General features: G+C 44.1%; 1 protein-coding gene across 1 annotated transcript; it reads left to right on the forward strand.

The window, feature by feature from the left end:
• The first annotated feature begins 900 nt into the window (after positions 1-900).
• Positions 901-12,257, forward strand: LOC112227190 (potassium-transporting ATPase alpha chain 1-like). The gene is made up of 22 exons (XM_042309649.1): positions 901-1,063; positions 1,203-1,313; positions 1,435-1,494; positions 1,760-1,963; positions 2,666-2,779; positions 3,205-3,339; positions 3,694-3,811; positions 4,332-4,600; positions 4,693-5,001; positions 5,126-5,260; positions 5,432-5,624; positions 6,379-6,554; positions 8,354-8,490; positions 8,671-8,821; positions 8,992-9,160; positions 9,333-9,487; positions 9,577-9,700; positions 9,920-10,065; positions 10,581-10,714; positions 10,903-11,004; positions 11,112-11,203; positions 11,418-12,257. The coding sequence occupies exons 1-22, from the start codon at positions 1,052-1,054 to the stop codon at positions 11,444-11,446; spliced, it is 3,075 nt and encodes a 1,024-aa protein (XP_042165583.1). The 5' UTR covers positions 901-1,051; the 3' UTR covers positions 11,447-12,257.
• Positions 12,258-12,454: the final 197 nt, after the last annotated feature.

Below are 12,454 nucleotides of genomic sequence, written 5' to 3' on the forward strand. Positions count from 1 at the left end.
CAAAAATAAACATATCCAGGTGTTAGAATGGCCAAGTCAAAGTCCAGACCTGAATCCAATCGAGAATCTGTGGAAAGAACTGAAAACTGCTGTTCACAAATGCTCTCCATCCAACCTCACTGAGCTCGAGCTGTTTTGCAAGGAGGAATGGGAAAAAATTTCAGTCTCTCGATGTGCAAAACTGATAGAGACATACCCCAAGCGACTTACAGCTGTAATCGCAGCAAAAGGTGGCGCTACAAAGTATTAACTTAAGGGGGCTGAATAATTTTGCACGCCCAATTTTTCAGTTTTTGATTTGTTAAAAAAGTTTGAAATATCCAATAAATGTCGTTCCACTTCATGGTTGTGTCCCACTTGTTGTTGATTCTTCACAAAAAAATAAAGTTTTATATCTTTATGTTTGAAGCCTGAAATGTGGCAAAAGGTCGCAAAGTTCAAGGGGGCCGAATACTTTCGCAAGGCACTGTATCTGTACCAGTCATTGAATGGGATGAACCAGTCATTGAATGGGATGAACCAGTCATTGAATGGGATGAACCAGTCATTGTCTAGTGTCATTGTATCAGTCAATTCATGTGTATCTGAGTTGAGAAGAAAATCACCCTTCATGTAATACAGATTTGTCCTATCACAAGTGAAAGAAGTAGTTGTGACTTTGGTATGGCATTGACGTTCTTGATAGCTTTACAGTTAATCAGGGAATGTAGAAACGTGTGTATTCTGATAAGACAGGTACAAGCCCTACGCACAAGGCCATTGGCACTGATATGAAAGAGCCACCAAAGTGGGTAGGGGACGCTTTGCCACTCACCTTAATAGGGGTGACATTGGCTACTCTTAAAATAACACTGCCATTTTGGGGCGGGTAGAGAAGGTGAAGGTGGTGCAGTAGTATATAAAGCTGAGCCAACAGTCTGGTCCTGCTCTGGAGGTTGGGGATTTTACTGTGAGGGAAAGTCCCTAGAGTGGCTATAAAGACGCTTCCAAGATTTCGGGGGAAAAGAGGACTGAGCGTTGGACTTCAATTGATTTGGGCAGGCCCTCCACCATGAGTAAAGGGGTAGGTGACCCATTTATGTGATTTATCAAAGCTAGGATCAAATTGTCATGAATTAAATGAGATTTTCCTTCAATGATCAAGGATATTGTATATTCACCCCCTAGCAAGATGATACAGGATGTCATCTCTTTGTCTCCAGGACTCTTACGACATGTTTGAGATGAATGGAGAGGTGGACGTCAAGATGAAGAAAAAGAAGAAGATAAAGAAAAAGGATAGACTAGAGGGCATGAAGAAGGAGATGGACATTGTGAGTGTGGTTCACAAGACCAGAAGGAGAGAGGCTGGAGAGAATATGCCAAATTAAATTAAATGGGACAGAATTGCAGCATAAATACATTGTAGCTTTAACAGTCTGTCAATCTTTACAGGATGACCACGAAATCACAATAGAAGAGCTAGAGATGAGGTATACCACCAGTGTAACCAAGGTAACTAAACTACCATGGGGTTTCTGTCTGTCTGTCTGTCTGACTGTCTGTCTGTCTGTCTGTCTGTCTGTCTGTCTGTCTGTCTGTCTGTCTGTCTGTCTGTCTGTCTGTCTGTCTGTCTGTCTGTCTGTCTGTCTGTCTGTCTGTCTGTCTGTCTGTCTGTCTGTCTGTCTGTCTGTCTGTCTGTCTGTCTGTTAATATAGAGTAAATGCCCCCTCTCTCCCTCTTGCTCACTCTCTCCACCCTCGCCCTTCCCTCCCCTCAAGGCCTGACCTCCAGCAAAGCCGCGGAGGTTCTGGAGCGGGACGGCCCCAATGAACTGCTGCCCCCCAAAGGGACCCCAGAGTACGTCAAGTTTGCCCGCCAGCTGGCCGGAGGGCTGCAGTGTCTGATGTGGGTGGCAGCCGTCATCTGCTTCATTGCTTTCGGCATCGAGTTCTCCAGGGGAACCCTTGGCTGCTTTGACGATGTGAGGAGGATGGGGCGGGGAGAGAAAAAGAGGGAGGAGAGAGGAAGGGTGGGAGGAGGGGGAGGAGAGAGGTGGAGGCAGAGGTAGAGTAGGAGACTAATGTTACACTGGGAGGGTGAAGTAGATGCTAATGTTACACTGGGAGGGTGAAAGAGATGCTAAAGTTATATTGGGAGGGTGAAGTAGATGCTAAAGTTACATTGGGAGGGTGAAGTAGATGCTAAAGTTACATTGGGATGGTGAAATAGATGCTAAAGTTACATTGGGAGGGTGAAGTAGATGCTAAAGTTACACTGGGAGGGTGAAGGAGATGCTAAAGTTACACTGGGATGGTGAAGGAGATGCTAAAGTTACATTGGGAGTGTGAAGTAGATGCTAAAGTTACACTGGTATGGTGAAATAGATGCTAAAGTTACATTGGGAGGGTGAAGTAGATGCTAAAGTTACATTGGGAGGGTGAAGGAGAGGCTAGTTACATTGGGAGGCTGAAGGAGAGGCTACAGTTGCACTTGGAAGCTGAAGGAGAGGCTGAAGTTACACTGGGAGGCTGAAGGAGAGGCTACAGTTGCACTGGGAGGCTGAAGGAGGAAATACTGTATGTGAAGGAAGGGGAATACATACGAATACAACATGTATTACAGAGTGAATATAATGTGACTGTTTGTTTCATCACTATTTCTCTGTGACAACACCTGTCTACAGCTGTACCTCGCCATCACTCTGATCACTGTTGTTGTGGTGACTGGCTGTTTCGGTTACTACCAAGAGTTTAAGAGCACCAACATCATCGCCAGCTTCAAAAATCTAGTGCCACAGGTAAAGATATGGAAATGCATTATAACTAAAGAATACATTATAACTAAGGAAATACATTATAACTAAAGAATATATTATAACTAAGGAAATACATTATAACTAAAGAATATATTATAACTAAGGAAATACATTATAACTAAAGAATATATTATAACTAAGGAAATACATTATAACTAAAGAAATACATTATAACTAAAGAATACAGTATAACTAGGGAAATACATTATACATTATTAACAGACCAGGAAAAACTCCTGGCCCTAAATACCCATACAACAGTTATTTTGTTATTGTAACTTTCATGACAAATATATTCCTTTCATCAAGACTGATCATAATCCACTCACTACTGCACCGAGGCAAGGCAGTCAGTCCATCAATCAATCATTGAAATACAGGGATTTGGTATAAACATCTCATTCTAGCAAGCCCTGGTGATCCGTGATGGGCAGAAGAACCAGATCAATGCCATGGACCTGGTGGTGGGAGACCTGGTGGAGATCAAGGGTGGTGACCGCGTGCCTGCTGACATCCGCATCATCTTTGCCCAGGGCTGTAAGGTAGGTACACTAGGCCATCCGTTCCCATTATAGACCACTAACACACTTTCAACCCAGAAGTAATGGCTAAGGGTGTTGATACAGGTTGAGCAGGAATGTGAACATAGAGCTAGGATTCCGGTTAGGATTAGTGTTAGGGTTATAGTTAGAGTTAGGGCTGAAGCTAGGATTAGGGTTGATCCAGGATGTGGACATGAAGCTAGAGTTAGGGTTAGGTTTACGGTTGACCCGGGGTGTTGGCATGAAGCTAGAGTTAGGGTTAGGGTTAGGTTATGCAGAAGACCCGGGCTTGAACCCTGGTTGGTTTCATATGTTATAACCCTGTCAGTTCCTTGATCTTCTCATCCTCTCCAGGTGGATAACTCATCCCTGACAGGAGAGTCAGAGCCCCAGAGCAAAACCCCGGAGTGTACCCACGAGAACCCCCTAGAGACCAAGAACATTGCCTTCTTCTCCACCACCTGCCTGGAAGGTAGACACATCACCGGAGGCTGCTGAGGGGAGGACGGCTCATAATAATGGCTGGAATGGAGTAAATGGAATTGCATCAAACATATGGAAACAATGTGTTTGATGAGTTAGACACCATTCCATTTATTCCGGATGATGAGCCCATCCTCCCCAATTAAGGTGCCACCAACCTCCTGTGCTACCTAAACACACGCACATGAACACACACCTACACATACACACTGCCACCACTGCCTGAAAGGTACTACAGAAGGACACCAGAGGAGGTTGGTGGGAGGAGCTATAGGAAGATGGGCTCATTTTAATGGCTGAAATGGTGTAAATGGAACGGAGTCAAGCATGTTGCTGTGTTTGGTAGTATTGGTTCCATTGATTCCACCACCAGCTTCCTTTGACTGACACACCCCTTATACAATCGCACACAGAAAAGATTCACACAGAAACTCAAATTTGCAAAAACATCAACATTATACTCATAATGTAATCTAAAATCCCCTTTCCTGTTCTTGGCAACCAACCAGGAGTGGCCACAGGAACGGTCATCAACACGGGTGACCGCACCATCATTGGCCGCATTGCCAGCTTGGCGTCAGGCGTAGGCAATGAGAAGACGCCAATTGCCATAGAGATTGAGCACTTTGTTGACATCATTGCTGGGCTGGCCATCTTCTTTGGCTTCACCTTCTTCGTGGTGGCCATGTTTATCGGCTATGCCTTCTTGGAGGCTATGATCTTCTTCATGGCCATCGTCGTGGCCTATGTACCTGAGGGGCTGCTGGCTACTGTCACTGTGAGTCAACAATGAGGCTCTGGTCTGTCTAGACCTATATCAAGTTGGTTATTAGCAGTTTTCATCAACCATCTCCCTCTCTCTCCCCCCAGGTGTGTCTGTCGCTGACGGCCAAGCGTCTGGCCAGAAAGAACTGTGTGGTGAAGAACCTGGAGGCTGTGGAGACACTGGGCTCCACCTCGGTCATCTGCTCTGACAAGACAGGCACTCTGACCCAGAACAGGATGACCGTGGCCCACCTGTGGTTCGACAATGTGATCCATGCCGCAGACACCACAGAGGACCAATCAGGTCAGAGCTTTGACCAATCATCCGAGACATGGCGATCGTTGGCAAGAGTGGCAGGACTCTGTAACCGGGCCATCTTCAAACCCAACCAGGAGTCTCTGCCTATACCTAGGGTGAGCAGATAGACACCAACCTCAACACACAGATTGGCAGACACATTCATTCACAGACACAGCATCAATGAAAAACTATATGATTTATGAGTTACCTTTATTCCAATGCACCTATGTGCAACAGAGAATAGTGGTGGGCGACGCCTCAGAGACGGCTCTGCTGAAGTTCACTGAGCTGGCCATAGGGAACATGATGGAATACAGGGAGCGATTCAAAAAAGTTGTTGAAGTACCATTCAACTCCACCAACAAGTTCCAGGTAAGAGGCCTGATTTTCTGATCTGATTTCAAGTCAGTCTGGAGAAAGGGTTTATATAATCTACCATATGTTGTATAGGTGTATTATGTGACTATGAGAAATACTTTAATGGCATGACCAGAATGAGCTATTTGTGTTTGAATCGTACTGTCTCCCCCCGGTGGCGAGTAGCTGTCAGTGCATGAGTTGGAGGACCCCATGGACTTGCGCTACCTGCTGGTGATGAAGGGGGCGCCAGAGAGGATCTTGGAGCGCTGTTCCACCATCCTGATCAAGGGCCAGGAGATGCCCCTGGATGAACAGTGGAGAGAGGCCTTCCAGACCGCATACATGGACTTGGGGAGCCTGGGGGAGAGAGTGCTGGGTAAGGGACAGTGTTTGGGAATAGTGAACTACATGTAATTCAACTAGTAATTGAACTACATTTTGCAGTAACTTGGTGGTAGTTGAACTATATTCAAATCTTGGAAGTGTTTTCAGTAGTTTTACTTTTTTAGTGTTACTTTTTGGGCCATGTAGCTTTTTAGCTAACTACTGGAACTACACCGTACCTTTTTGGCTAAAATAAAATATGGGAGAAGTAGGCAAACATGTCCTTTCTTTTTCAGCATCAGACCTGCCAAATATTTTGTGTTTAATAGGTTAAATGACACATTCTGTTAACATCTGACTGCAAAGTGAACTGTTCTTGCAATTTGTAGTCTATGACATTTCAGATTTAGATATGATAATTTATCACAAAGAGGTTATCACGACATTAATTACTTTCTAAGTAACTTTAGTTAAGTAAACAGTTTTTTATGGTGGCTTTAGTGTAGCTTAACTTGTATTATTTTGTAGCTTGGTAAACAATATTTTCAGAGTAGCTTCCCCAACACTGGTAAGGGACCGTACAAGGCTATAGGAAACCATGCACGAAGGTTGAAGGAACAAGCCAAGAGAGAAAAGCAACAGGATCAATTGACTACAAGAGAGGATGAGGGGAGAAAAGTCACATCTAGAAAATACAAGATAGTACCACAGAAGCTTTATAAGCTATCAGGGAGAAAATGGTATCTCTTCTTTGGGCCCATAAATACCCACTAACCCCTCCAATCTGTCCAAACATTTATCTCCAGGTTTCTGTCACATCTATCTAAATGAGAATGAGTTCCCTCGTGGTTACAAGTTTGACTCTGATGAGATGAACTTCACCACGTCTGGTTTGTGTTTCGCTGGACTCATCTCCATGATCGACCCGCCCCGCGCCACTGTGCCTGACGCTGTCATGAAGTGCCGCACGGCTGGAATAAGGGTACGAGGATAAAATGGGGGAGAGTTCGGGCAAAGGAGAAAGACAGAAATAGAAAAATGGAGAGAGAGAGTTAGAACGTACAGTGCCTAGCAAAAGTATTCACCACCCCTGGCGTTTTTCCTATTTTGTTGCATTACAACATGTAATTTAAATAGATTTTTATTTGGATTTCATGTAATGGACATACACAAAATAGTCCAAATTGGTGAAGTGAAATGAAAAAAAATTACTTGTTTCAAAAAAACAAAAAACAAAAACAGAAAAGTGGTGCGTGCATATTTATTCACCCCCTTTGCTATGAAGCCCCTGAATAAGATTTGGTGCAACCAATCACCTTCAGAAGTCACATAATTATTAAATAAAGTCCACCTGTATGCAATCTAAATGTCACATGATCTGTCACATGATCTCAGTATAGATACACCTGTTCTGAAAGGCCCCAGAGTCTGCAACATCACTAAGCAAGGGGCACCACCAAGCAAGCGGCACCATGAAGACCAAGGAGCGCTCCAAACAGGTCAGGGACAAAGTTGTGGAGAAGTACAGATCAGGGTTGGGTTATAAAACAATATCTGAAACTTTGAACATCCCACAGAGCATCATTATTAAAACCATTACTAAAAAATGGAAAGAATATGGCACCTCAACACACCTGCCAAGTGAGGACCGCCCACCAAAACTCACGGACCAGGCAGGAGGCCATTAATCAGAGAGGCAACAAGCAGACCAATGATAACCTTGAAGGAGCTGCAAAGCTGCACAGCGGAGATTGGAGTATCTGTCCATAGGATCACTTTAAGCCGTACACTCCACAGAGCTGGGCTTTACAGAAGAATTGCCAGAAAAAAGCCCATGCTTAATGAAAAAAAAAGGCAAACACTTTTGGTGTTCGCCAGAAGGCATGTGGGAGACTCCTCAAACATATGGAAGAAGGTACTCTCGTCAGATGAGACAAAAATGTAGTGTTTTGGTCATCAAGGAAAACGGTATGTCTGGCACAAACCCAACACCTCTCATCACCCCGAGAACATCATCCCCACAGTGAAGCATGGTGGTGGCATCATCATGCTGTGGGGATGTTTTTCATCGGCAGGGACTGGGAAGCTAGTCATAATTGAAGGAATGATGGATGGCGCTAAATACAGGGAAATTCTTGAGGGAAACCTGTTTCAGTCTTTCAGAGATTTGAGACTGGGATGGAGGTTCGCCTTCCAGCAGGACAATGACCCTAAGCATACTGCTAAAGCAAGCAACACCTGAGTGGTTTAAGAGGAAACATTTAAATGTCTTGAAATGGCCTAGTCAAAGCACAGACCTCAATCCAATTGAGAATCTGTGGTATGACTTAAAGATTGCTGTACACCAACAGGAACCTATCCAACTTGAAGGAGCTGGAACAGTTTAGCCTTGAAGAATGGGCAAAAATCCCAGTGGCTAGATGTGCCAAGCTTATAGAGACATATACCAAGAGACTTGCAGCTGTAATTGCTGCAAAGGTGGCTCTACAAAGTATTGACTTTGGACGGGTGAATAGTTATGCACGCTCAAGTTTTCAGTTTTTTTGTCTTATTACTTGTTTGTTTCACAATAAAAAATATGTTGCATCTTCAAAGTTGTAGGCATGCTGTGTAAATCAAATTATACAAACCCCCCAAAATTCCAGGTTGTAAGGCAACAAAATAGAAAAAATACCAAGGGGGGTGAATACTTTCGCAAGGCACTGTAGCTTATACAAGGTAACAGGCCATCACAGTCTCACGTCAACCTATATCAACTCATTCAACTGTGAACTCCCTCAGGTAGTCATGGTGACGGGTGACCACCCGATCACGGCCAGAGCCATCGCTGCCAACGTTGGCATCATCACAGAGGGCAGTGAGACAGTAGAGGACATTGCTACCAGGAAACACATTCCAGTGGAGCAGGTCAACAGGAGGTGGGTCTTGTTCTCCAACACCAACACGGTCTGGCAGGGTTAGGATTCTGACTCTCACTGTGGTTGATGAATCTCCTGTGACAGATTTGACTATTTATACAGAGTTTGTATATCAAGTAAGTGGATTAGACATGTATATTCTATTCTATCATATTCTAAACTATTCTATGTGGTCTTCAGGGATGCCCGTGCCTGTGTGATCAGTGGTGGTCAGCTGAAGGACATGAGCAGTGAAGAGCTGGACGAAGCGTTGAGGAGTCACCCTGAAATGGTGTTCGCCCGCACCTCCCCCCAGCAGAAACTCATCATCGTGGAGAGCTGTCAGCGCCTGGTGAGCCCCCCCCACACACACACACACATATACCAAGTCTTTAGTCACACTGCATTCCAGAGAGGTTTTTGGTTTGGCTTTTTGGTTTGGCTTTTTTGTCATGTTATCTCTCTCAAACCTTCTCCTCCCCTCTCTTTCTCTCTCACTCTCTCACGTTCTCTCTCACTAAGGGCTCCATTGTGGCTGTGACAGGCGATGGGGTGAACGACTCCCCTGCATTGAAAAAGGCAGACATTGGTATTGCCATGGGCATAGCTGGCTCTGATGCAGCTAAGAATGCAGCTGACATGATTCTGCTGGATGACAACTTTGCCTCCATCGTCACAGGGGTGGAGCAGGGTAAGTGAGAGTGTCTTAGCAAATCGCAAAACACAACAATAGACATTTTAACAGGCTGATTACAATTTAAATGTATCCTGTGAACCATTATTTGGTTTCACAAAGTTAAGCCTTCATGATATTAAGTAATACTGATATTGAGGGATTGATTTTGACCATATCTGACACCAAGGTCGTCTGATCTTTGACAACCTGAAGAAATCCATTGCGTACACACTGACCAAGAACATTCCGGAGCTCACACCCTACCTCATCTACATCACTGTCAGTGTTCCTCTGCCATTGGGCTGCATCACCATCCTCATGATTGAGCTGGCCACTGACATTGTGAGTCTCCTCCTCTTCCTCACCCCTCATCCCCCTGCACTATAAGACCATTCTAGAATGATGCCGATTATCCTTCTTCTATCCTACAGTTTCCCTCAGTGTCTCTGGCCTATGAGAAGGCAGAGAGTGATATTATGCATCTGAAACCCAGGAACCCACGTAAGGATAGGTTGGTGAACGAATCTCTGGCTGCCTACTCCTACTTCCAGATTGGTGAGGGTTCATGTCTGCTCCTGTAGTGTGTAAATGTCTGGAAAAGGCCTTTCTATTTCACTCGGCCCTTTGAGTCCAATTGATCCTTGAAGCTGAATGATTTATTGACCAATATTCAAGGTGATAACCTACAAATAGTCTATTAGTACATTTTTCATGTCCAATTTTCTCCTCCCTCCCTCTATTTTGATTTATCTCTCCCCCTCTCCCCTTATTCAGGAGCGATCCAGTCTTTCGCTGGTTTCACAGACTACTTTACAGCGATGGCCCAGGAGGGCTGGTATCCTCTGCTGTGTGTGGGGCTCAGGTCCCACTGGGAGAACGTCCATCTGCAGGACCTGCAGGACAGCTATGGCCAGGAGTGGGTGAGTGTGTGTGGCTTAAGGTAGGATAGATATGGCCAGGAGTGTTGAGTGTGTGTGGCTTAGTATGGGATAGATATGGCGAGGAGTGAGTGTGTGTGGCTTACTGTAGGATAGACATGGCCAGGAGTGGGAGAGTGTATGTGGCTTACTGTAGGATAAATATGGCCAGGAGGGGTTGAGTGTGTGTGGCTTACTGTAGGATAGATATGGCGAGGAGTGAGTGTGTGTGGCTTACTGTAGGATAGATATGGCCAGGAGGGGTTGAGTGTGTGAGGCTTACTGTAGGATAGATATGGCCAGGAGGGGTTGAGTGTGTGTGGCTTACTGTAGGATAGATATGGCCAGGAGTGGGTGAGTGTGTGGCTTACTGTAAGATAGATATGGCCAGGAGGGGATTTGTGTGTGTGTGTCTTATGGCCAGTACTGTACAAGTGCGTGTAGCTTTACAGCGCCCTCACTTACCTGTAACTCCTGGAAATGTCTATTGAAAATCTCCTGTCTTCTCTGTTCTGCAGACATACGCCCAGCGTCTGTATCAGCAGTACACCTGCTACACTGTCTTCTTCATCAGTATTGAGATCTGCCAGATCGCTGACGTGTTGATCAGGAAAACTCGCCGTCTGTCCATCTTCCAGCAGGGCTTCTTTAGGTCTGTGGATGTTGACTGCATGGAACAAATGTCTCTTACTCCCTACATACAATCATATACTCCATGTTATGCATCGTTCATCGTAGTGGCAGAGAAGGCTTCCAACAAAATAACTTAGGATGTATCAATCTTGATGGGACTTATAAAACATTGTTTGACCATCCTCCGTGTTTTCTGTTTGTGTGCAGGAACAAGGTGCTAGTGAGTGCCATCGTCTTCCAGCTGTTACTGGGTAACCTGCTGTGCTACTGCCCAGGGATGCCAAACATTTTCAACTTCATGCCCATTAGGTACTGTTACACTCTGTTTGACTTGAATGATTATCGATTCATCTTCTCTGTCATTGTTTTGATGGCTTTCATGTTGGTTTGTTCATGCGTGTAACTCCCCCTTACAGGGGCCAATGGTGGTTTGTTCCAATCCCATACGGAATTCTAATCTTTGTCTATGACGAGATCAGAAAGCTGGGGGTCAGAAGACATCCAGGAAGTAAGTAGCCTTGCTTGCTTCTGTCTTATCCATCCATTCACCTCCCCATCCATCCATCTATTTATCATCCATCTATCCATCCATTCACCTTCCCATCCATCCATCTATTTATCATCCATCTATCCATCCATTCACCTACCCATCCATCCATCTATCCATCCATTCCTTGCAGTAGTCCGCCCTAATTCTGATTATTTCCATTCCCCTCTCACAGGTTGGTGGGACCAAGAGCTGTATTATTGAGAGAAGAGGGCAGATATCTAGACCAGAGCCATAGGTATAAAGATGCAGGTTAGCGTTTTCCGTCATGAATCTTGTTCTGGAGGCAGCTCTGCTCTGCAGTGGTCACTAGCTGGCACAGCCACAAAGTCATAAAATCTGATTTTAATCCTAACCCAACCACACTGCTAACCCTAGCTAATGGCTAACCCTAAACTTAAATTCATTTTTGTTTTCATGAATTTTTACAATAAGTCCAATTTGACTTTGCAGCAGGCCTATGAGGAAATCGCTCAGTTCTGCCTCTAGGACAAGACACATAACAATAAACGTCAACCTGTTATACAAACCAAGTCTGGCTAGCAAACTGTCCTCCATCTTGGCCCCAAACATTCCATTACAAACATTGGTGCCATGGTGTCCATTACAATTTAAATATCAAACAAGGTTTGCCAAATTCTATACAAGTGTAGGTCTGAATATCCTAAACCATTTCTGATATGGAACTAAATATTATACATTGAAATAATAACCATAAATTCTTATGTGATATGTTTTTAAAGACACACCTCCATGTTCTAATACAAAAAAAAATAAGAATTCTTGATGTCAGTTTGTCATATCAATTTTAATTTAGAATCCTTTCCTTTTGTAAATCCAGTATGTATATGTCTGTGTGTGATTTCCTTTTGCTTCTGAATTCCATTGCCTTTTTTATGTATAACATCAAACATATTTGCCGTTAAGGGTTCTTTCTTGGTGATAATGTTGGAGTTACAGTAGCTTATAGCAATTGTATTTCTGTATTTGTATGAATAAAGTGTGTCAAATATAATGTATTGTATGACTTCATATTCTAGAGAGATACCTGAAATGTTTCTTCACCATTCTAATTTCAAATCAAATTAACGAATCACTTTTATTAAAAGCCAGACACTCAGGGGTTTTGTACATTGTGTAGCTCAGTCTACCTCTGGTTGATCTAATCTTATCCTGTCCACACAGATAGTAATATTGCTTTGACACCTCCAA

This window comes from Oncorhynchus tshawytscha, linkage group LG03, assembly GCF_018296145.1.
Source record: "Oncorhynchus tshawytscha isolate Ot180627B linkage group LG03, Otsh_v2.0, whole genome shotgun sequence".
Taxonomy (NCBI): Eukaryota; Metazoa; Chordata; class Actinopteri; order Salmoniformes; family Salmonidae; genus Oncorhynchus; species Oncorhynchus tshawytscha.

What these genes read in the sequence shown, in the direction of transcription:
- LOC112227190 (XM_042309649.1), top strand. An exon ending in AGTCTCTGCCTATACCTAGG is followed by an intron (nt 5,002 to 5,125) that starts GTGAGCAGATAG and finishes TATGTGCAACAG; the next exon opens with AGAATAGTGGTGGGCGACGC. An exon ending in ACTCCACCAACAAGTTCCAG is followed by an intron (nt 5,261 to 5,431) that starts GTAAGAGGCCTG and finishes GGTGGCGAGTAG; the next exon opens with CTGTCAGTGCATGAGTTGGA.